Source organism: Hermetia illucens, chromosome 5, assembly GCF_905115235.1.
Source record: "Hermetia illucens chromosome 5, iHerIll2.2.curated.20191125, whole genome shotgun sequence".
Taxonomy (NCBI): domain Eukaryota; kingdom Metazoa; phylum Arthropoda; class Insecta; order Diptera; family Stratiomyidae; genus Hermetia; species Hermetia illucens.
This window is the reverse complement of record NC_051853.1, coordinates 5,193,850-5,219,813: the sequence shown is the minus strand read 5'-3', so window position 1 is coordinate 5,219,813 and position 25,964 is coordinate 5,193,850. Positions and strand designations below refer to the sequence as shown.

General features: G+C 45.2%; 1 protein-coding gene across 1 annotated transcript; it reads left to right on the top strand.

Annotated features, from left to right (window-relative positions):
• Positions 1 to 616: 616 nt before the first annotated feature.
• LOC119657554 lies at positions 617 to 25,191 on the top strand. The gene is made up of 12 exons (XM_038064511.1): positions 617 to 800; positions 11,201 to 11,271; positions 11,339 to 11,433; positions 11,533 to 11,715; positions 19,923 to 20,043; positions 20,097 to 20,148; positions 20,228 to 20,369; positions 20,967 to 21,106; positions 21,181 to 21,323; positions 24,637 to 24,803; positions 24,882 to 24,996; positions 25,057 to 25,191. The coding sequence occupies exons 1-12, from the start codon at positions 710 to 712 to the stop codon at positions 25,099 to 25,101; spliced, it is 1,365 nt and encodes a 454-aa protein (XP_037920439.1). The 5' UTR covers positions 617 to 709; the 3' UTR covers positions 25,102 to 25,191.
• The last annotated feature ends 773 nt before the right edge of the window (positions 25,192 to 25,964 follow it).

The window sequence follows — 25,964 nt, the reverse complement described above, 5'->3', positions numbered from 1 at the left end:
AAGCCATGAAAGCAAGCAGTGCCAGATAGAATAATCAAGGGAAACATCGTCTTTGCCAGGCATAGTGACCAGCATAGACAGTGAGAAAACTTCAGCTTTTTAATGGAGAACTGATAACTGTTACTCATGTTTCCTAAATTTGCACAAATGAAAACAATAATTGTCTCTCGCAACGCGCTCAGATAACAATGGAACTTCTTCCGTTTATCTTTTACAATTGATTAGATAGCATCTCTGAACTTGTATAAGTACCTATGTATGTAACACCTATGTATTTCCGAACGGAAATATCGCACTCATGAAGAGTTGGGGCTTCGTAGAAAACTCCAAACTCAGAAAGTGACGGTGATATGTTTTGCCTTCCTACAAGCCAGGAGTACCTGGAACGCCAATATTTGGAAGGACCACTAGACAAAAATCACTGTTGACCTCTGTTCATAAAATTCTACTGATTTGATTTGAAGGTCATTTTATTAGGTCATCTACTTCAAGCGAGCAACACAAAACCCTACAGAGACACACCGTAGTTCTTGTGGTCTCAATATGTTCAAATTAATTTCTTTAAATGTTTCGTTATAAATTGAAAATTTCTGATAATTATCCATCATACTATCGTGGAAGAAAGCAGTGTGTAGAATTGGAATTTGGTGTAGTGAGAAATATCAAGATACTCGTCATAAGATTCTTCTGTTGTGAATAATTTGTAAAAATGACGATTACAAGAAAGTTTGTTGGCATTTGTTCTGCATTAATTTGGTGCATCTGTTTCACCGTGAATGGCGAAAGACACATAATACCTGGTATGTAAATTGGTTATTTCTTTCTCCTTTTGATCTTGAATCTAAAATTAAATCTGAATCTTCTGGTGTCGTAATGGAAAAGTTTGAATTCTGGGAATTTCATCTGAGTCTGGTTTGCATTTCGACGTATGTATAGCAAGTGATTAGTGGTTATGTGGTTATGTTACCTACAATTCCTTTCATCTATTCCGGTCTTCATCATCATCGACGGCGCAACAACCGGTGTCCGGTCTAGGCCTGCCTTAATAAGGAATTCCAGACATCCCGGTTTTGCGCCGAGGTCCACCAATTTGATATCCTCAAAAGCTGTCTGACGTCCTGACCCACGCCATCGCTCCACCTTAGGCAGGGTCTGCCCCGACTTTCCGGGCTGGATCATCCTCATCCAAACGGATTAAGTGACCCGCCCACCGTAATCCGCCGCCTGCTCAATCTGGATGAAGACAGTTTGTACGTCTCGGGTGGTTCTTCGCATGATGTCGATATCGTCAGCATAGACCAGTAGTTGGGTGGACTTGAAGAGGATCGTACCTCTTGCATTTACCTCAGCATCACGGATCACTTTCTAGAGGGCCAGGTTAAAGAGGACGTGTGTCCCATTGGTTTTGAGAGTGATCCTGATGCTTTTATCTAGCCTCGCATATTGTCAGGGTCAGCCTAGTCAGTCTTATTAATTTCGTCGGGATACCGAATTCTCTCATGGCCGTGTACAGTTTTACCCTGGCTATGCTATCATAGGCGGCTTTAAAGTCCATGAACAGATGGTGCAACTGTTGTCCATATTCCAACAGTTTTTCCATCGCCTGCCGCAGAGAGAAAATCTGATCTGTTGCTGATTTGCCTGGAGTGAAGCCTCTTTGGTATGGGCCAATGATGTTCTGGGTGTATGGGGCTATCCGGCCTAGCCTATAATTGTTGCACTGTGTGATACCTCCCTTTTTATGTATGAGACAGATAATGCCTCGTTGCCAATCGTCAGGCATTGATTCGCTGTCCCATACCTTGAGCACAAGTTGATGAACCACTTGGTGTAACTGGTCGCCTCCATATTTAACCAATTCGGCTGCAATTCCATCGGACCCTGGCGACTTATGATTTTTTAGCCGATGGATTGCACGGACTGTTTCTGCAGTACTTGGTATCCGTCGTCTTCACTTGGCGGGACCTCTAACTCGCCGATGTTCTGATTGGTCAGTAGCTCATCAAAGTACTCAACCCATCGCTCCAATATGCCCATTCTGTCGGAAATCAGATTTCCCTCTTTGTCTCGGCAGGATGATCATCGAGGTGTATAAGGCTTCATCCTGCTGGCTTGTTGGTAAAACTTGCGCGCCTGGTGGGGTTGCTCCCTGTACTTTTCTAGTTCATAGACTTGTTGGCTCTCTCAGGCTTCCTTTTTCCGTCTGTGAAGTCGCTTCTCCGCTCGACGGAGTTTGTGATAAGTCTCTGCGCGTGCCCGCGTTCTTTGAGAATGCAACATTACTCGATATGCGGCATTCTTCCGTTCCGTTGCTAGCTTACATTCATCGTCAAACCAGCCCTTCCGACTCCTTTTGCGGCTGGGGCCAAGTATGTTTGTGGCCGTATCCATGATAACGTTCTTCAGGTGATTGTGAAGATCATTTGTTGATGCTTCATCTCCAGGTCCTCTGTTGACTGCGGTTATTGTGGCATCCATTTCTCTCTTATAGGTGTCGCGGAGTGTTGTGTTGTGGATGGCTTCAGTGTTCACTCTCACCTGATTGTCAAAGGGGATTCTAGGTGGTATTGTTATTCGAGCTCGGAGCACCATGCCAACGAGATAGAGATCCGAGTCTATATTGGCCCCCCCTATATGTTCTGACATTCATCAAGGCTGAGAGGTAGCGGCGTTCAATCAACACGTGGTCAATTTGGTTTGAAGTGGGCCCATCTGGAGAGGCCCTCGTATGTTTGTGGACTGCTTTCCGCGGGAACCAGGTACTTCCAACAACCATTTCGTGTGACCCTGCTAATTGAATAGTTCGCAGTCCGTTATCATTTTTTTTTCGTGTAAGCTATGGGAGCCAACGTATCTCCTGAATACGGGCTCCTTCCCTACTTGGCTCTTAAAATCTCCAAATATGATTTTGATATCATATCTGGGACAGGCTTCGAGGGTTCGTTCTACTGCCTCGTAGAAGGTATCCTTCTCCGACTCTGCAGACACAGAAACTAATTTCAATCATCGAAGTGTGGATTAATCATCACCAAGGATACCTTAAATACTCCCGCAACTTGGGTTAAAGCTGCCACTTGTACGAGTAATAACGCTCCACCCCAAACTTAACCTCATGACTTTGAAAACGAAGTTGACACATCAACCACGATGATGTGACGATAGGAAGGATTTCTATAACAAACTAATCTAAAGTTTCGAATCCTGTACCGGTGTTTCTGCTAATGGGCAAACGGACGCTCGTCGATATCCCGTGAACCTAATGCTGCAGATTTCATGGAAAAGAAGAATTTGAGTTCTTCCCATCTCCATTTAAGAGGAATTGAGTTCCATTTTTATTAATTCACCATCAAAAACAGCAGAATCTTTCTTCAGTCAAAACTCATCACAGAAATCTTAAAGAAACAAGAATAGTTTCCGAATCGACACTGACGTATACAGCAATTCAGAAAGAATTGAACAGGACCAGAATTTTTCTCACTTAGCGAAAAACTTCGAAACCTTGAAAAACCTGAAGTAAGTAAGTTGCTTCCTAAATCGCTCAGTCCGTGCAGATAGTGCAACATTAACGCAATATGAGGAGATCCTAGACGGCTTGGTGTTAGACGCTAGAGACCACCGCCTGAAAATTATTGCCGGCGATTTCAACGCATGGGCTTTGTAATGGGAAATTCGAAAGACGAATAATAGAGGCCAAATCCTACTTGAAACTTAGGCGGAGCTGCACATCGTACTAACCAAAGTTGAATGTGTGCCCACCAGGCAGAGGGCTAGGTTCAATCATCGAACCGACTTACCTCAGTACCTCGTTGGCGAGAGGGCTGATCTGGCGGGTGAGTAAACACTACACCCACAATGACATCAAACCATCTTTCTTGACATCAAAAACAGGGGAGGGGAAAGTCGAGTGAGCGACAGAAGTGAAAAAAAAACAGGATAGCTGGGTGGCCCACTAAAGCTTTTGAAGGAAGAGGAGGAGGTCTCGAAAAAAGTGAACCAGTTATGCCACTGAAAAAAGTGAACCAGTTATGCCAAGGGGTAACTGAGGCATGCGAATCTGCAATGCCGCGACGGAAGTTCCACCACAGTAGGAAACCAAACTACTAGTAGAACGAAGACAAGAGGGAAGCCAGAATATCGGCAACCGGAGAAGAAATACTACGATCTTCGAAGTACCCTTCAAAAGACTATATGGGAAAGTTAGTGGAATTGTTACAAGCAGTTGGACCTTGAGGCAAATACGAACCCGTGGGACGCTGCTTACAAGAATTTAACCTCAAGTGACGTGTCCACGACACTTGTTCAATCCTTTTCTCACAACAGGAAGAAAGTGGATCTCAGCCAATGGTTCAATCTCGGTGATGTACGAGGAAGAAGTACAAGAGATTTGTAAACGAATTGGAGATAATAAAAGCTCCGGGATTGACTGGGATTCCGAACAAAGCCTTGAATTTGGCTGCTAAAATCAGTTCCGCATGGTCCATAAGTACATTTGTATCATGCATGACGGAAGGAATGTCTCCTGCCCCAAAAACCACCTGGCGCACCCTATTCATATCATCCTATCTGTCTTTTAGACATTATGTGGTAGATGTCGAAGGGGGTGATATAAAACAGGCTGGTTCCGTTCGTTGAGCTAGCGGGTGGTTTATGGGAGCGGCAGTTTAGGTCTCGCAAAGCGGTCCATGGGCGATATACTAGCAATGGTCGCGGACCTGGCCCGGCAGGCATCGGCTGCTGGTAAGTGCTATGCGGTGATGACGCTGGATATCAGGAATGCCTTTAACTCGACCAACTGGGTTTGAATTAAGGGCACCCTGGCTAAACTGGGGGTCCCTGATTATTTAGCTCGAATAGAGAGTTACCTCTCGGAGAGACTTCTTTGATACGAAACGGACGGGCCTACAAATACAAATTGTGACAGCAATGCTCCCCAAGGTTCCATTTTGAAACCCCTACTGTGAAACACAATGTATGACGAAGTGCTCGACCTTTGCGTGCCAAAAGGGAAACCATTCACTGACTGCAAAAGCAGCTCATACGCCGGTTGTCAGTGAGTGGAGAAGCGAAAGTAAATCACTTGCTTAACGAGCTGACGCTGGGCGACCGTACCCGAAGCCAGCTCGCGAAATCAGACAGTTGGGTGGGAATAAGGTCGGCTCAGAGCTGTTGAACTGTAGCTACTTTGCGTTTGGGAGGTAGATCTAAAAAATAAATAAAATAAATATTGAAGCAAAGATACTGTTTGTTGGTGAAAAGCAATTAACTCACCTTAGGAATGATTTCTTTCAACAGAACTCCTTATTACTAACGTGTTAATATGCCATAGATCCATCTAAATTGAACATAATAAGTTACGCTGTAGATTGAAACATGTATCTAAAATGATGGACACTTATTATGAGTACATACCTTTTTCTTGAATGGCACTCTGGTCTAAATCGGCCCTTTGATTCCGGAATACATTGTCTGCAATCACAAAATTCTAAGGATATCTTCTTCTAGCTTTCAATAGTCCCGTTCTGCATTCTTCCTCAGTTAAACCGTTTCGTGGTTTCCATCATGATCGCCTTCCATGAGCTTTTCCCTCCAGTATATTCTCATCAATTCCCGCATTATCCTTAGGATTGACATGACCAGCCCACTGCAATTTATGTAATTTTATCATAATCAGCGCAGCTGGGTCCCCATAGATTTTCTAGATTAGAGATAGCGTAAAGGTTCAAAACCTACCGCTTGCTCCTGCCATATGGTTATGTGAGACTTTTACTGACTAAAACCAACTCCTTTTCCTTCGCGTACCTCGCAGGACTGCCATTTCGGTATTACGTCGCGAGGCAGGATCATTTACGTAATACGCCCCATTCAGTTACGAATGTGTGTCCAACATCCTTTAAGTATCATCTCATCTTTTACGGCATTCCAAAATAGATTCACTTCGTGCTAATTGTCGACGATACGCATAGGACTCACCGATTGCATATGATAGGTGATGCAGGCATCGACCCTCATTCGCCAAGATGTCAATATGGACCATGCCTGCTACTCCACAGGCTGCTTCGTCGACAATATGGGGCTGCGATTTTTCTTGTCATTGCTTCTAACTTGAAAGACAATGCCCAGACTGGCTGCATAAAGCACGATGGATCTGACAACTCGAGATGAAAAACCAACGGCTTTGCCTAGGGCCACCTATATTTGGTAACATTCTTGCCAACAATGTAACCACCCCGGAAGATTTCGTTGCTAAATTTTCAAAATGGGACTTGAATTTATATCTTTGGTCAACCATGATTCCTAGGTATTTAAGCGTTGCCTGCGATTGTATGATGTGTTTGCCAATCCTAATCTTTGCCGACGTTTCCTTCCTTCACTTGGTAATTAAAACTACCTCAATTTTATGCTCTGTGAGCGCCAGACCAACTTCCCCTAGCCAAGATCTGATTTCAAAAATTGCCTCGTTTGTGAGTACCACGATCTCATAAATATCTTGTGTCACGGTAGACGATGTCGTCTGCGAAGCCAATGTCACTCATTTGGGCAGTTGCAACTTTAAAATTCCGCAGAAGAAGACCGAGGACTGATCCTTGTCGAACCCCGCAGGTTGTTCTACACGTCCTTGGTCCATCGTCCGAATCGTAACACAATAGCTTCTTTCGGAAAAATTCTATGACTAAGCGTGCAGGTATTAGGGAGCGCCCAATTTGGCTAAAGCCGCAATTATTTTACTCCATTGTTCCGTATTGAAACCATTTTTCACGTCGAGAGTAACTACCGCGCAAGATTTATTGGCCTCCATTGCTTTTTCCGCAATTTCATTCACCGTGCTGATCACATTGACAGTACATCTTGCCTTTCGGAATGCGAACTGTCTGTCTGAGGGACCACCCCTTTTTCTGTGATTGGCACAAGCCTATTGAAGATGACTCGTTCGAAAAGTTTTCCGAAATCGTTTAGCAGGCACATAGACGATCACCCAAACGTTTATTTGCCTTCGGGATTAGCACAAGCTTCTGTTTCCTCTACCCATCCCCCCATTTTTGAAGCACATCCTGTTTTGACGGCCATTGTCATTGCTTTTTTCGGAATGCCGTCAAATCCTGGGGCTTTATTTTCGACAATCTTTTTCGCGGTTTCCAGGACTTCTTCAGTGGTTACCTCGAGAATTTCACCGGGATTTATCAGGACAGTGGGTAGTTTTTATTCACTTGAAACTCCTTGAAAGATGATATCCCGCAGCAAATCAGGGTTGGTGATCGGTGGTGACCGCTTACCATGACCCAAAGTCCGCTTCTTTGCATAACCTCTGTTCATTTTTACTTCTAAAGATGGCTACTTGCAGTTCTTTCCTCGCCTTCTTATATCGGTCTTCTGACTCAGGCCGATTTCTGCTACGTTGGCTGTGTCTCCTGACTTTAAGGCAAGTTGGACATTCGTTACTTAAGTACAGTGCGACGAGGGGCATGGAAGCGTCATACGCTTTTTGTATCCTTTCAAAAACCTGCGTCACCTTTTCTTCTGCGTTTCTCATCGGTATCGCGTCCTGCAGAAGTATTTCTTTAAACATTTACTTGTTTTTTGGATGTACAACCCGCTACTGCAGTTTTCTTGATACATTTTGCTCTTATTCTACACTCCATCTAGAAGATGATAGCTTGATGGTCACTGTGCGTATATTCCTCGCTCACCTGCCGTTGGAGATCCCTAGATAATGTCGCTAACAAACATAAGGTCTATGACCGATCCTATATCCCGTCAACGAAAAGTGTTGACGCCGCCATTATTTACCTGAACGACATTTAGACGTGAAAGTACTTCGAGCAATATGCGGCCTCTTGCATTTGTTTCGCGACTACCCCAGTCTTTGGTCCAAACTTGCTACGGAAACTAGTTTTGCCACCATCGTATGAATTCATTTAGCTTGAGGCTTGGCGCAGCGTAGCGGCTGAATAACATATGTGAATGCCGCCTACCTTAACTCGTGTGAATCCGTCTTCTGGGCTATTGCTTGCCGGAAACGGCTAGCCCGATTGTCATGAAAGTTAGCTGGGGCGTGTGGTCTGTGGATCCCTTTGCATGCAGCAAGTAGCGGCATTTTGTGTGAAGTTTAAGGAAGGGGTTCCCAATATAAGCGAAAGGAGGGTCCAAAACGTTTTTCCATAGTCGTGGCCATGTGGGGTATCAAATGAAAGAGTTCATTAGTACTTTTGGAAACTGGTCCCATATTTGATCTCGGGCGAAACGTAGGGAAGTGAGGGCTCAAAATATATATATATAATAAAATATATATAATACATGTACCAGGTTTATCCTCACCTGAGTTGCAAACGCAGAGCTGCATGCGACCAGGAGCGTGTCATGGGTTGCGGATAATGACATGACCCACCGGGTCAGCTACGAATATCGCAAGTTAATCTTGTAAATAAGTAGCCGCGGACAAGCAGAACGTTTCCCTTTGTGTTCGTCCTCCCTTACCGATTCTTCCCGTTCAGGGGGAGTAAACCTCCTTAACAAATCTGTAATCCGGGGTGAAGGGATCGACGCGCCTATCGGATGAATTGCAGTGACGTTATACTGTATTTCAGCGGCTCCCCTCCAAATACCTTCCCTACCTTTGGAGGTAACCATGGGGCATTGCAACATTGGGGCTCTGTTGCAGGGCTGACTGCTTCCCCAATACTCGTGGGAATAAAATTGGGGAAAACAATTTAAATTCTTTTAATGGGACCCCGAGGACACGAAGACAGTACCCAACACGGTTAAGGGTCGTTCAACAACATCAGAGCGGCTCTTCGCCTTGGATGTTTTGGCGGTTATGCCGTCAACCACCAGGGACGGGAGACCTAGGCGTCGTATGGTTTGGACGAACCAACTCAACGAATTTATCGTCCGCGCCTATTACCGTGTCACGGATTTGGAACGGAATCCATCAGGGTATAGACATCGACTACATGACGCGTTCATAACCCGATTTCCGGAGCTAAGTCATGTTCCGGAACAGAACGTCGTCAACCAGTACCGGGTGATCGTGAATAACAACCGAGTGGCCTTACCAACTAGGCAACAAATCTTCCAAAGGGTTTCACTTGAACTCGGGCTGGAGTCATCAAATTACCGGACTAGTCAAAGGAGTAACACAAGTACTCCACCTGTAAGGCACTCCATGAATCCAGTAGTCAGGAGAAGCTTAGTAAATGGGGATGTCGAGGTCGCATTCACAGAGTATGCTGAGATTCTCCCAGACGCTAGGCCAAAGATCCCAAAACTGAAGTTTACTTCGGCAACTACTAACATCATTGCTGCCGTTGACAGAATTTTGGCTGATCGTTTGGCTAGCGAGATTATTGCTACAGAGGTCCACAGCCTGATCTACGTTGCAGCTGCCACGGTTATTCGTCTCCATAATCAACATCTTAGAGCGAATAACAGAGGTATGCGCAGAGGGACTTTACCGTTCTGGGTGTTTCGACTCAACAAAAGAGTCGAAAAGTTGAGAAAGGAGATTGGTCGTGTGACGCAAGCACTCCCTGGAAATCTATCACCAAGAGTGCACAGATGCGTTGCGAACATCATATGCCAATCGAAGAAATCCTCGAGGTGCTGAAGCAGAAACTTGCGGTATGCTCCAATCGCATCCGTAGGTATCAGAACAGCTTTCAGCGAAGGACAGACAACACCTTGTTCTTCCAGAACCAACGGGGATTCTACAAAAATCTCACCAGCTCAGATAGGGAAAGTAACCTCAATCTGGATCAGGCAGAAGACTTCTGGGGAAGTGTTTGGAGCGAATCCAGCCGTTGCAATTTAGAAGCAGCGTGGCTCCCACACCTTATGCGTTCATGCGAGGCCCTCCCCGAAATGACCATGCCTGATGTAACTGAAGTCGACGTTGAAGCAGCTCTTGACAAGGCAGGTAACTGGAAGGCGCCAGGAGTTGACAAGATTCACAACTTCTGGCTGAAGCCGTTGAAGAGCACTCACAGGATATTGGCAAATCAATTTAATCAGATGATTGCCGATCCTGATTTAGTTCCACCATTTTTCACCAAGGGGATAACTTTCCTCATCCCCAAGGAACAGGGTGTCTCTTGCCCTTCAAAATGTCGACCAATTACTTGTCTTCCTACCATCTACAAGGTCTTCACTTCAGTTCTGTGCGCGAACATCTCAAAACATCTTGATGTTCATAAATTGATAGCTGAGGAGCAAAAAGGATGCGCAAAAGGCTCCCGAGGCTGCAAAGAACAGCTTATAATCGATACAGTAGCTGTAAAGCAGGCTGTCCATCAGAAACGAAATATCTCGACAGCCTACATCGATTATAAATCAGCCTTTGACTGCCTTCAGCCCATCCTTAGGTTGGTCGCCCCTCGGTCCAGTTGGGCGGGAAGAGGGTCCGTGGGCTTTTTTAATCAAAACCTTTCAAAACCTATCATCCTTTTTCTTCTATCATTTCTAAATTGTAAGATATAGTGTTGTACAGGAAGCTGGGGGTCCATGGTAGAGTAAAACATTTCAGGCTATACACCATTTAGGCCGGGCATAAATTGAAATTCAACTTGGTGAGTTGTGATAAAGTGACTCACGGTGACTTTTTGTGAAGCGACGGGTGACGTGACCCAGCTTGAGAGCGTCCGTGAGCTGCGAGAACTTGTGTTCTTGTGAAATCTATGTAATTTATAAAATTTTTCAACAATTGCTTCTTCTTCTTCAGCCATTGTACCGTTTAGAAGCGGGGTTGGCACGTCTTGATCGGTTGCACCATTTTGCTCTGTCAAACGTCTGATCTGAATGCAGTCGCAAGGCTTTCAAATCGCCATGCAGCGCATTAAACCACCGTTGTTTTGGCCAACCTTTTGGTTTTTTTTTCTTCAACATCGATGCACAGAAAATTCGTTAGCGTGAATTGCATGGCCATACCATCGAAAACAACTCTCCCCCAATTTTTTCACGATCGATATTACTCCATTGTGAACATCCTCATTTTGAATGTGATCATGGAGTGTAACGTCACAGGTCCAACGTAACATCTTTGCCTTCATTACCATGAGGCATAGTTTAATGCCTTTTATAGTCGACCAGCACTCAGAACCATAGAATGTGACGACATGGTCAGATTAACACGATCGGACAATGTTACTTTTAAGCGACACTTTCTACATTCTTAATTCTTAACCGAAATGTATTTTTCTCTTTTTTGCAGAACCCGATAAGGAGTTGAAGGAGTATATCGAACAAGCAGCTTTTGATATGAATCACGACTTTAATCGTACCGTATGTACATACTATGAATCTTGAAATATGGACTTTCTTTATTGATGGTGTATTTATTACTTTCCAGCTCTTAAGAAGGACGACTAATGCTTCTGTCTATAATGAAAGCTCTGTGGACCGAATATTTCATGACTTTTATATAGAATATGATGGGAAAGAAATGTAAAGTTTATCCTAATTTAAAAGATAACTCATTAGCATACCGTCTTGCCAAACTAATTCAGGAAGTGAAAGTACTAACCCTCGTTTTTTTTATTCTAGTTCTTTATTCGACCTACAGATGACTGCAGATCTTAGTCCACAGTTGACACGATCAGTTCCAAATATGATGTACGCATATTTAGACACTGCCTTGGAATGGAGTACGATTACTGTGGATGGTTCATATGCATTCTATGATGATCCGGGTTCACCAGATGCATTAGCTGTAACTGGAAAGCTAAGGTACTAATTTGTAGTTAATTCATAAAACAAATTCCGAGTCGTGCTTTTTTAAGATCTTTGTATAAAACTCCGAAAAAGTGAACAGTGCGATCAGCTGATATAGTGGTGAGCTTCATCAGCCGGTCATCAAATCGTTCGGCTTCTTTAATTGCATTGCGGAAACCCTCCGAGTTGGCAATGCCAACACCGTGTTGAGTGTGTGGGTTACCAAAATAGAGAAGTTTATAACCATTTTTACCCCGTTGGCATTCTATGTCGCAGCGTTTGGCAGCATACCACCACCAAGGACTCGAATCTTAAACTGGCTGATTGGTTGTGTATTTGTTGATTGAGTTTTCTAATCCTTAATCTGAGCTGATTTGCACGCGTTTGGCGCAGGAGCTCTAGTGATCGGGCTATGTTATAAACGGGCCAAATCCTCCTTGACTTGGCATAGTGGGTAAGCCTTCATCATCTAAGGCCCGCGACTGCTAAGTAGTGCGAGTAGACTCCGCTCTTGACAGCCACCTGCAAGATACCGCCTGTACCTGCCGAAGGGCTGCCAAGAGTAGAGCTCCGTCTGGCCAATCCGTCAGACCGCTCATTCTCCTCTATATTACTATGACCGGGAACCCAGGGGAGGACGACCTTGAGCGTGCCAGAAGGTTCAGTGCGTTTCTGCACTGCACCACCAGCCTGGAGGATGTTGTCGCTGAGTACAGGGCCTTAATGTTCGCTTCGCAGACCGTCTGAATGGCTATGTTACGCTTGGGGCTTGGATCATGCTCCAGCCATTGATAAGCTTCCAGTGTCGGCAGTACTTCCGCTTGGAATACATTGGCGAAACCTGGGAGACCATACGACTCGGATACACTGTATGTATTCGAGAAAAATCTCGCGCCGACTCTACAAACAATTTTTGATTCATTGGTAAAGAATACTATGGCATAACCTTGTGAAGTTCCAGAAATACTTCGTCTAGGATCTTACTGTGGTCATAGGGCTTTGCTGCCCAGCATCTGGACTCCCTTAGTCTGACGGCACTGCGCGCTAAAACGTATTTAATGTGGAGGTCTAGAGCGAGGAGATGCAGGAGCATCTACCGGGCAGGGCTGCAGAGCCCCAATAGTACCTGCACACGCGGTTCTTTGACTACTGGGGAAATTGTCACTAATGTTATTAGCGCCGTGAGCCTGATTTCAATTTTGAGAGACTATAAGTTAAGTGGGTTCACTACCATGGAGTTTAATATTTCTCCGGTTTAATTTGTGTAAAACTAAACCTTATTAAAATTGATTTACTCTCTATCACACGCAGTTTTCTCCTATGAAATTTGGTATACATATGGAAACTTTTAAACCCCATACCAATGCAGTTGCAGAAATCTTCTTGCAGATTATAGGGCCCCCCCAATACATGCAATAGGAAGGGGGCGTAAAATATCTTTTCTTCCTCTAATATAAACATGTGGCACATCAAATTAAAGGTCACAATTATGATTTTCATGAGTATATCGAAGTACCAAAATGAGCAAACTTAAAGTCAAACAGGACTCACCTTCTAAACCTACCCAATCTGAAAACTTGAAAAAAGTCATTGTCGCTGCTATATGAAATCTAGACCACTAGGGAGATCTCATTTTGATATCTGGTTAAACAAACTTAATAATAATATAATTCCAAAATTGTCAAATTGACGGTGTTGGACAAGGTGTTGGACATGACATCCGCGCTGAATTCATCAATTCTGAAAGTTCATGGATCATGAAAGCTATCCATAATTTGGTCCTTCCCATGTGGAACCAAGTTAAGTCCGTGAGCACCTGTCTTGCGACTTAATCCCACGGTCTTCTTAAGACATGGATTGATTTTGTGACCACAATCAATCGGTACCAGTCTATACCAAGTGCATGGCTTAGCATTCATACTGGTGAATGCAAGACATACCTAAATCTCTACCGAACTAAGGAGTACGGCACCCGTGTTGAAATGCAACACCACGTCGAGGCCCGAAGGTCTCTTCTCGCTTGAGCATAGCCACAGCCCCCATGAAACTCCCACTAGGGGGTCTACCGCAAATAACCGAGCTGTACTCACATACAACGGGAGTTCACCCGAAATATGAGAGCCCTGGAGCTATCCCGGTTCCCATGGTACCAGTATACCCCTGGTAAGGTTTCGTGGCCAATTACCACTTTAGATGAGTCCCCGTGCAGACTCGGGTCTGATCGCCCTGATTAGGCCTTTGGAGCATTCGCCTACTGCATCACGGCCGGCAAGCCAAAGTGAGTACAGCGTATCCCGGTGCCATCACTATGGAGGTTCTCCTCAGCCACTTGCTTTGGTTTGGCCGACAGGGTTGCGCCCCGTCTTCCTCACCGCCACCTTTGAGCACCCATGTGGAACCACACGCGATTCTGCACTGTACATTTCCTAATATATGCGTCATATGCGGCGACCTCCATCCTACAGCTAAATGCCCATTAGACAAGCAAGATCCCTCTGCCAAAAAAGGTGGTAAGTGCGGGAACAACCATACTCCGAATTACAAGAGATGTCTATTGTACGTTGGAGTGAGTCAAAGATCCCGACCATCAACGTAAAGCCCCTTAAAAGGCGATCTAAATTCTAAAATCTACAGGAATCCTCATTAAAAATCGAGTAAAACATTACGTCATGGAACACTTTGCTAAGGACTATATGCAAGCCACATCTATATGCGTAGTATTATGGGGGGATCTGGTTACAATTTCTACTGTATACTGTCCTCCGAGATTTACCATCTCTGCAGAACAGAGCTTCTTAATTCGCTTGGTAGAAGATTTATTGCAGCTGGGGACTTCCGTGTCAAACGCAGGTATTGGGGCTCAATACCTGATCTTATCGACTTTGGCATAACGAGAAAGAACCAGCGATTTGTGGAACCCTGTTTTGATCTAAGTTCCGGTCATTCGCCGGTTCCCACAACTTTTTCAAATCTCCAACCCCTACCGAGTCTACCAAACTAACGACAAGGAAAACTGATTGGCTCAAGTCTCGAAAATATATCTCTTCACATCTAAAAACATCCCTCAAAGCAGAGGGAGTGGGTGCCGGTGTCATTAGTCCAAGGAAAATGTACTTTGACCCAATGGGCAGGTACACTAGCATATTCCAGGCGGAAATTTACGCCATAGACAAATGTACCTCCTTTAATCTGCAAAGGAACTACAGGGGGCAGAACATAGCTATTCTCACCGATAGCCAAGCAGCGATCAAAGCACTTAGGTCCAACCAGGTGAACTCTAAACTGGTATGAGAACGCCTTGAGAGACTGAATACACTCGGCTCGTCCAACAAGGTCTGGATACTTTGGGTTCCAGGCTATGCTGGGTTGGAAGGCAACGAGGCAGCGGACGAACTAGCCAAGCAGGGAGCAGGGACGCTTTTACACGGGCCGAACCCTTCTGTGGAATCGGAAACGGTTTCATGGCTATGAATCTAAGAAACGAAGAGAAACGGTTGAGGGAACTATACTGGGCGGGCCTACCAGGGATGGAGCAGTCCAGGGTGCTTATTGGGTGATACGAACCCATGCGTACAAAGGATTGCTTAAACCTCACCAAAAAGAACCTCCGAATTATAGTGGGAATTCTCATTGGTCATTGTCGGCTGTACTATCACCTAGGGAAGCTAGGGATATCTACGGACACTGCCCGCAGGTTTTGTGAGGAGGAGCACGAAACCTCTATACACGTCCTGGGACAGTGTCCGGCACTTGTGCAAATTAGGTCGATACATCTGGGAGAACACTTAATACCAGATGCAAAGATAAAACATCTTTTTTTTCTTTTTTTTTTTATGGATGGAGGTGGAAATCTTAGAAAGACGCCGCTGCGCCAGGTTGCAGCAGTGTGTGGGATTCACACCCACTAAAACCACCCCCACTCTTCCGCCCCTCCCGCGGGACCACCGTGAAGTATTACTTCGCGGGGGAGGCTCTGGTTCGCTATACCAGCTCGTCCATGTCACGTCTCCGTCGCGCCGCCTTCCGAGCTCGACCCAACTCCAGGAGCTTTGTCTGCACCACGGCTACTGCCTCATATACCGCCATCCAGTTTTCCTCCGACTTCAACATCTCTTCCACCAGGTTGGAGGGTTCGATGTCCGCCCCTAAGATGCTGTTCAACCTCCTTTTCTGCTGCAGAAATCTGGGACAATGGAACATAACGTGCTCCGGGTCCTCGAGTGTAGCACCGCATTCAGGACAGTTGGGAGACTCGTCCAACTCGAAGCGATGCAAGTACTTCCTATAGCCACCGTGTCCCATAAGGAGCTGTGTCAAGTGGTAATTCAATTCTCCGTGCTTTCGGTTGACCCATTTCTCGATACACGGGATCAATGTATGGGTCCACCTGCCCTTGTCGGAGTTATCCCATCGTTGTTGCCACTTGCCACACAACTCTCTCCTGATGGCTTTTCGGAAATCCGCATTCACCTCGGCTGGATTTGCCTTCCGTTTTTCGTAGAGCCAGTGTGCCTCGCTCGCTAGAAGATCTATAGGGATCATGCCTGCGATGACACACACTGCCTCCGTCGTCGCCGTCCTGAATGCGCTGCACACTCTTAGCGCAATTGGCCGGTATGCCGAACTTATCTTCCTCCGGTTGACAACGTGGTCCAACGCTCCCGCCCAGACAGGGGCCGCGTATAGCAGGATCGACTTCACCACTCCCGCAATGAGTAGCCTGCGACTATACTTCGGCCCTCCCACGTTAGTTATCATCCTTGCAAGGGATGAGCTGGCATTTGCTGCCTTCTCTCGTGCATAATCCAAGTGTCGCTTGAAACTCAGCTTGGCATCGATCATCACCCCCAGGTATTTGACAACGGATTTTGAGACGACCTCACTATTACCAACCCGGATGGTAACCGTGTTGTTCTTCCTACTGTTGGTAATGAGGACCCCCTCCGTCTTTTCGTCTGCCAGGTCTAGCTTGGTCATTCGTAACCATGACTTGATGGTATGAATGGCTTCATTTGCATAAAGCTCCACATCCTCGGGATGCTTTGCAATTGCAACTAGCGCCAGGTCGTCCGTAAAACCAATCAGCGTTGTCTCCTCCGGCACGCGTAGGCCAAGCACTCCGTCATACATTATGTTCCACAGCAGCGGTCCCAATACAGAATCTTGAGGCACACCTGCTGTCACAATGTACTCTTTCGGCCGTCGTCCGTCTCGTACCAGAGAAGTCTGTCCGAAAGGTAACTCTCGATTAGCCGAGCCAAGTAACTAGGAACACCCAGTTTGGCCAAATCACCTTTAGTCCAGCCCCAGTTGGTTGAGTTAAAAGCATTTTTGACTTGAAGCGTCACCACAGCACAGCATTTGCCCATGGCCATTGCATTTCGAGCCAATTCCACGACCTTCGCTACTGCATTGACCGTAGAACGGGCTCGCCGAAACCCATATTGCCGCTCTGAAAGACCACCCGCAAGCTCGATGAACGGGAGGAGCCTGTTGTATATCACCCTCTCCAACATCTTCCCCATGATGTCTAAAAGACAAATAGGGCGATATGAAGATGGCACGCCGGGTGGTTTTTGGGCTTCGGTAGCAACACCAGCTTCTGCCTCTTCCACTGGGCGGGAAACACTCCTTCCGATATGCACGATTCGAATGTGCTTCCGAACCACCTTGGTCTGTCGTTGACCGTCACCTTCAGAGCCTTGTTCGGAATTCCGTCCAATCCTGGAGCCTTGCTGTCCCCAGTACGTCTGCAGATTTCCCAAAGTTCCTCTTCGGTAACATCAGGGATCGAGAAGACGTCCTGCTGAGCTGCCAGTTGGGGTTCTCTTTCGTCCTGCTCCTGCTGCGGGAAAAGAGTTGTAATTATTTGCAACAAAAGCCGTGGGCATGTCACCTGAGGTGATATTCGCCCGTGGATTTTCTTCATTACAACTTGGTAGGCTGTACCCCACGGATTCGTATTAGCCTCCATGCAGAGCTTCTGGTAGCATTCCCGCTTGCTTCTCTGAATGGCCTTCTTAAGGTTGCTTCGTATATCCCTTTATTCCTCCTCACGCTCCTGGTACTCCGGGCTTCCCCTTGTCCTGTGGGAAAGTCTCCTCGCTCGGAGACAAGAGGATCTCAAGGCAGCGATCTCCGTGTTCCACCAGTAGTTTGGCCTCTTGCCGTGGTGCAAACGTCGTGGTGGCATCGTAGCGTCGCATGCTTCGGTTACACGCTGAGACAGCTGTGTGACCCTTTCCACCGCTGTTCCATCCGGATCATGGGCTCCCTCCAAAAGCTAAAACATCTGGAAGTGGGGAACATACTAAAGCATTAACACAGTTGTCCTGAATGCAACACCGAAGTCGCAAAATTAATAGACCAACGACAGCTAAGGCATGAATGGCAACAGTTTGCATCGCCGAACTCGAAAAGAGTCTGGCAGCGACTAGAAATGAGCTACAAAAAGCATTGAAGAAGGAAGAACATAAAGATCTGAAGTGTTTCCTTGAAAATTGAACACATTTCCAATCACGAATTATTCCCTTTAGAGAAGCTCAATAAGCCAATCCTACGCGAATCAGCAATCCGATTGTCGGATGGCAGTTGGGAGAGGAGTGATGCCGGGGAAAAGTTCAATCTTTGCTCAATTCTTGAGAGGAGTTTTCCAACCAGATCCACATATAACGGAGGAAGTCTTAAGATTCTCGCAAAACTACATTGATCCTAAAAGGATCCTGTCGGCTGTCGACCTTATTACGGGCAAACTTATCCAAGAAGTGCCGAGATCTGCATGCATTCAGCTACCACACATATTTAATGGGGTCTTACGTCTTGGCTACTTTCCGAAATGCTGGGAATTGTCGCAAATAACGATGATCCCGAGGGAAGGTGAAGATCCTACGCTCATTACGTCCTATAGACCGATAAGTCTGCTTCCCTCACTATCGAACGTTGGACAAGAATTTGACAAGGTCTGGCATGAAGGGTCTTATGTACAAAATCAAGGAAAAGCTACCTACGAATATCCATAAAATTCTTGAGTTCCATCTGACTGATAGGAGATCTGTCATTAAACAAAACTATCACAAGCGGGAGGACCTCAAGATAGTGTCCTCGGTCCTTTGCTTTATTTGATATATGCTGCAGATTTGCACACAAAAGAGCGCCTATTTCCTTATATGAGAATTACGGATCATTTTTCCAGGGCCGGAGCAAAAATATTATAGTATTAGGCCCAGTATCATCCCTTTATCTTAGACCATAGTTGATGGTGAATGGTCTGGAGAACGATCCTGTTGCTTTTATCTGACCTCGCATATTGTTAGGTCAGCTTAGTGGGTCTTACCAATTTGGTAGGGATACCGGATTCTCTCATGGCCGAATATGGTTTTGCCCTGGCTATGTTATCAAACCGTGCTTGAAGTCGATGAAAAAATGGTGAACTGATTTTTGTCCATCGCTAATCTGTAGCTGATTTGCTTGGAGTGAAGCCTCTGTGATATGGGCTGATGATGTGTTGGGCGTATGGGGCTATCCGGAATAACAAGATAGTGAGGGGCATAAGACTTGCGCGCCTGGTGCGGTTACCTGCTGTACTTTTCGAGTTCACAGACTTGATGGTTCTCTCAGGCTTTCTTCTTCCGTCTGTGAAACCGCTTTTCCATTTGACGAAGTTCGAGATAGGCGTCTGCGTGGTCCCCCGTTCTTTGAGAGTGGAGCATTGCCTGGTATGCAGCATTCTTTCGTTCTGTTGCTTATACTCATCATCGCATCAGCAGTTTCGACTTTTTCTGCGATTTGGGCCATGCATATTTGTAGTCGTTGATACTTCATCTCCAGGACCTCTCTTTCCATTTTCCCCTTAGGTGTTACAGAGGATTCTTTTATGGATAGCTTCAGTGCTATCAGGACAGAAGCAGGGGCAGCAATAGGCCAACAACCAGAAACGGTCAAAATTGCAGAAATCCTCAAATCTATCACCGTTTTCACTATGGTCACCAGGGCCATGTTTTCGCGTCATCTATCCAAACAAGTTATTGTCAAAGTCCCCTTTCACATTCAGATCACCTATGACGATTGCAATGTCACCTTTACGTCACGCTCCTAGACTGCAGGGGAGGGGAATGCTTTCCTCTCTTAACTCTAGAACACCGGAATTCTCTCTCTCCTCGGTCAGATTAGACGATTTGCCTCCTTTTGAACTTCCTCTAGTTATACTGATTGTATCTTTACAGACTAATATGGACGAATGCAAAAGCGGAAGGACGCATTGCCTTTAGACCTTTGGACAAGGAGGATTCATTCCTAAGTACAAACTACAATCTAAACTTTACCGCAGATAGCTTCACAATGCTTGTAATATTTTATTTGAATTTCCTTGAGGAGCCTATTAATTCCTTATTTTCCAGTTTTTGGGTGACGCCCCCAGTCAAAAAGTCAACGCCACTATCCATACTGCAAGTAACTAATAGCATAATAGCAACCATGAGTTTTTATTCATGAAATAAATATCCTTTTTGGGTTCTTTTCGAAATTGTAGGCAAACGTATCAACAGTCGACTGCAGCCGGACCTTTTCTGGAAACTCCAAGAAGACCTGCGCAGCCTTGTTGATAAGATTTTGAAAAGTAAGTCGATGGCACAAATGTTCGGCAACAATGAGGAGGTATCGAAAAAGTACAGGTAATTGAAGCTATAGTCAATCCCTTATAAAACCATGTAATAGATACTTGTATCTAATATGGTTTAGTGAAATGTTTTTTTTTGTTCTTAATAGAGAGGAGTGTATTATTATTAGGTTGTTGCAAATGAAATGGCCGTTTTGGTACTAAAATTTGAAGCGACTGTAAAGCTTACAAAAATTTATTTATTTAATCAAGTTTGAAGGTTTACGTCGACTGACCAGAATTTTTCGAACCACCGCCGTGTGGTTCGTTCACTTACCATATAAGCTCCAAATGCGCTGTTCATGTTCGTGGTCCTCTCCGCTGCGTTAAGACCGAGTTTGAACTCATACAGAAAAAGTATACGTTCTTGGCTCTTTTCCATCCTTTTTTCCTTTTTATTCACTGTCATCACAACGATGGTCAAAACTGAAATGACTCCTTGATTAAATGTAGGAGTATTTGTACTTAATTATCCGATACCAACAGCGCCAACTGGTGGTGGTTTGATACAGCAAAATCGCAACTAACTTCACTTGATTGCCAAATCGGCCATTTCATGTGCAACAACCTAATATAATTCTTGTGGCAATGGCTTGAAAATTGTATTTTACAGGTCTTTCCTTCAAGAAAATCAAGATCTAGCCAATAAGTTCACAGATGAATTGCTGAGCTCACTTCAGAAGATTCTGATAAAAACAGGTTACTGGAGGGCTTCGATTCCAAATATAAACAAAAACTTTACAAAACAAATTGGTAAATTAAGTCAACACCTTCAAGATATCTGAAAAGTAAAAGATATAACGGCCATGAATGTTTTTCATATTTAGCTTTTTTGACGGCATGGGGCAACTTATCGCTATTTGATGGAACCGCCCAGAATATATCGTCCATAAAGAGGACATCGAATTTCAGCCTTATCACAGCTGACAATATCGAACTTTCCGGGTATTTGACGTTTGAAGATCTTTCGGTGAGTGAGATAGATTCTACTAGGAATTAAATGAATCGGGTGTGGCAGATAGACAGACAGACAGACGGACAGACAGACAGAATAATCAGCAGACGCCTAAGAGAAAAAAAGGCGGACAGGACATTCTGACAACCAGCACCAACAGCTCAGAAGGATTGTTATCTTCAGTAAGGACAATCTGTCCTACGCGGAGATACTCGAAAAGGTCAAAGCTGATCCGGACCTAAAAGATCTGAGCGGAAACGTAAACAGAATTCGGAAACCTATGGTGGTACTCAAACAGCCACAATACGCGTACCAGCAGAGGCAGCGCAGATGTTGTTAGCTGCCAGAAAAGTTCCGATTGGATGGGTTTTCTGCCGTCTGTCGATCGATGCAGAAGGTGTGGGGAGAAACGCCATATTGCCAGAGAGTGCAATAGGGACCCCAAATGCCTATTGTGCGAAGTTAAAGAAGGGCAGGATAACCGTCATATTGCCGGAAGTGGTAAATGTCCGGAATTTAGGAAAGCGCTCACTGCAATGAGAAAATGAGGTTTATTCAAATAAATCTGAATCATTGCAGGGTCGCTCAAGATTTACTTGAGCAGACCACGTTCGAAGAATCTGAGATGGAAATTGCCATCATAAGTGAACCGTATAGACGTCAGCTGACCAGCGTCAGCTGACGTACAGACGTCAGCTCGGCGCTGGTGCATCAGTGAACGTCACACCCACAGCGATCATCAGGCAATATTCTTCAAGACATGTGTCAAGCCACAGGGCAAAGAGCTATAGTGCCTGAAACCGAAAAAGATTTCAGGTTGGTGAGCAAAATCTTTGGATGGGCAGACCTCCGTAGAGATGTGGTTAGATCAACCTGATAAAGCAGGCGCCTCTACGGAAGGAGCTGCCCATGTGGCCCAATGCATCGCCAAAGCGTGTAACGCGTTCATGCCTAGGAGGTGCTCATTCCCCAGCTGAAGACCAAACTACTGGTGGAATGATGAACTGACCGGCCTTCGATCAGCCTGCCACCGAGCCAGAAGAGCGGCTCAGAGAGTGGTAGGTAGAGTCGATCAAGGGCAGAAAGAGTGCAGCCGGCAAAACCCTCAAGCTCGCCATCCAGCGAAGCAAGAGGAAATGCTTTAAGGAGCTCTGCTCAGAAGCGGACGTAAACCCGTGGGGGAGTGCCTACAAAATCGTGATGGGACGATTCAGAGGCCGTTTATCACGTCTCTTGCTGAAAATCATCTAGGGGTTATTCCCCCAGCAAGAGGAGGGCATCAACACATTCAAACCACCTCTTAATGTGACGGCAATTCCGCCAGTCACCAGAGACGAGCTGCTAGAGATCTGCGGTAGGTTGGCGCAACAATCCATGGCCTTGAAGTGTGTTAGAGCACTTCATTCAAGACCGTAACGGTACAACACAATACACTGTGGGAAGCAATGTGGTCAGCATTGCGCTCGCCCGAGATTATTACCCTGATTTGACTCAGGTACTCATTCACAGCTGAGTCGACTGGTGTCCGACATCCAGTCACGATAACAAATTCCTCTGTCCCCAGCGAGATTTAAACCGCAACCTTCTGCTACTCTGTTTAACCACTTGAGCCATACGGACACGCGGTAGAATAGGAGGCAATAAAGCGCCGGGCCTGGACGGAGTACCGAATAAGACCGCTAAGCTTCCCATGAAATTCAGGCCGGACATGTTTGTTGAGTTATTCGAAGCGTGCATGTCCGAGGAAATATTTCCAGCGACATGGAAGTGGCAGAAGTTGCTACTTCTACCTAAGCCTTGTAAACCTTCAAGTGAACCATCCTCATACCGAGCCATATATCTTTTGGACACTGTGGGGAAAATACTAAAGCCGGTAATCTAAACTACTCCAGGTTGTTGAGAGCCAAGGCGGCCTTTCAGATCGGCAGTGTAGGTTCCGTAAAGCCAGATCAACCATTAATGCCATCAAATTGGTTACTGGCTTGGCCGGAAATGCAACCCACGGAAAGGGTAGTACCAACAGATTGCGCTGACAACATAGCGCTGATTGTTGTTGCAAAGCATCTCGAAGATGCTGAGTTATACTCAAGCGAGGCAATCAGTGCTGTCAAAAGTTGGCTAGAGAGCTCTGGTCTGACACTTGCAGAAGAAAAAACAGAAGCGGTCCTCATCACTAAGCCCCGGAAAAGAAATTACGCCTTTATTAGAATAAGGAATTATATCATCACTTCCAAACCGACCATCAAATACTTGGGGGTGGTGACAGACAGGAAGCTCAGCTATACGCAACACGTATGATAAATCATCCACTGCTAGTATGGCCCTTGCGAAGATGATGCCGAACGTAGGAGGGCCACGGCATACCTTTAGGTTGCTTATAGCCAGGGAGGTGACCTCAATCATGCTCTATCCGACCCCAGTTTGGAGGGAAGCGTTGCAGGTGTCAGTTAACACCAACAAACTGAGTGCAGTCTACCGAAGGACAGCCCAGAGGGTATGCTCTGCCTTCAGGACTATCTCAGATGATGCAGCATTCGTCATCTCTGGAATGATGCCGATTGACATCTTGGCAGATGAGATGGCGAATATATACAATGCGAAGCCAATCTCTCTCTAATCACAGACGAGATCCATAAATAGATAGCAAGAGGGAACGCTCGGGAAAGGGTCGGTGGACTCACAGGCTCATTCCTGCCATCAAGGAGTGGTTGGAGAGACGACACGGTGAGATTAATTATAATCTTACCCATTTTTTCACAGGGCATGGTGGATATCGCCAATACTTGCACAGGTTTAAATTGGACACCTCACCCCACTGTCCAAATTGCGATGGAGTCCCAGAGGACCCAGAGCATATATTTTTCTATTGTCCTAGATTTGTGGAAGAAAGGAGGAATTTAGAGGAGACTCTAGTAGCAGTGCTGGTACTAGAAAATCTAGTACCGGAAATGGTAGCACCTCAAGAAAATTGGGATGCGGTCAACTGCATAATCGCATCTATCAATTGCGAAAGGCAGAGAAGAGGAGGAAAGCGCGGTCACGTGGGCCGCGTATAAAAGAAAGGTGACTAAGCTAGAATGAGCTGACTCCGCCCCGTGATGTAATACCTTATGATGGTTCCGCGGGGCAGGGAGGGAGTCGGGGGTCGTTTTAGTGGGTAAAAATTCCACACACTGGTGTGTCCAGACCAGTGTCTTTTGAAGATTTCCAACTCCTGAACAAAAAAGACATACAGACAGACGAACAGGCAGACATCGACTCGATTCTAATAAGGTTTTGTTTCACACAAAAGTTCATCTTTACGCCCCTCTCTCATTTTGATATTCAGGCGTATTACAAACATTACAAAGCGAAAGTATGGAATTTTAGGCCAACTGGTGAAGTTGTCGCGAGAGCATCTAAAAATTCCCTTTACGTCAAACTGCTTGTGAAAAAGGACGAGAAAAGTGCTATTGGACTAAAGTTGCTTGGATACGATTTAAAAGTTCGGGTCGAGTATGTACTCAAGATTCAAAAATATCTTCATCGTTCCTAATGATATGCGGAGACTGAACATGTATCTTTCATTTATAGCCACATTGATGTGCAAGCAACAGGAATCAGCTTCCTTTTGAACTGGCTTTTGTCGTTGATTTCGACGTCAATTACGAACAATTTTAAAGTCGAAATTTCAAGGAGTATTGAAAAGGTGAGTATGCAACTTATATAGATACTAAAATTGTGATTTGAATTATTGATTTTATTTTAGAATCTGAGAGATATAATGAATACCATTCTACGGTCAAAGCTGTAAAAGCCCAGAAGGGTCTTTTGTAGTGTCATTTATAATTTGAAAAAGAAATTTAAGATTTAGTTTTATTTAACAATAATAAATAATAAAAAAGGAAAATGGTTGTTTTTGTGGAGCCGTGGAGCCGTGTAGCTCTATCATGAAGATAGTATAAATCTAAAGCTAAAATAAATGAAAAGAATCTTTCAGATTTTCGTAAAGAAAGAAATTTAAAATGCGCCATCGATTCCATAAGTATGGGTCTGGCTTGGGGGCAAGTAGTGCCCTGCAAGATAGACTGTCATGGAATATATTTCCCGCCTCCCTTCTAGGGTGATATGTGGCTTTCCAGGAGCCAAGCTTCTCGTCTACCAAGACCGTTAGTGAGTGGTAATAGCCCCACCCTTACGAGGTACTACTATTGCCAAAACGCTAAGGATCTAAACTGAGGAATCGAAAAACACCTCCCCTAATCCAGGGTGTCATACGAAGCGTACCCATTGGATAGTTTGCAATTGGGAGTAACCGACTGAATTCGAACGGAGCCTCACTGATATCTGGTCGCCTCAGTGAGTAAGTTTGACCTTAGCATGCTATGGGTGGTTACAGCACGGCGGACCTCCTAACCCCCACACTCATAGTAATCAAATGAGTAAAATTATAAAAGCAAAGAAAACTACTACCAACAAGAGGGACACCGTACCCCACACAGACTGGCCAACCAGGCGGAGATACATCTCCGAAATACTGAGAGCCACCTGATTACACCCAAGAAGGTAGAAGTTGGGACGTAATGCAGTAGATCTAAGGTCAAAATTGGTATACTGTGAGAAAAGCAACCAACAAGACCGAAGCCATCTTTATTGGAGCTAAGAAAGCGAGGAGGA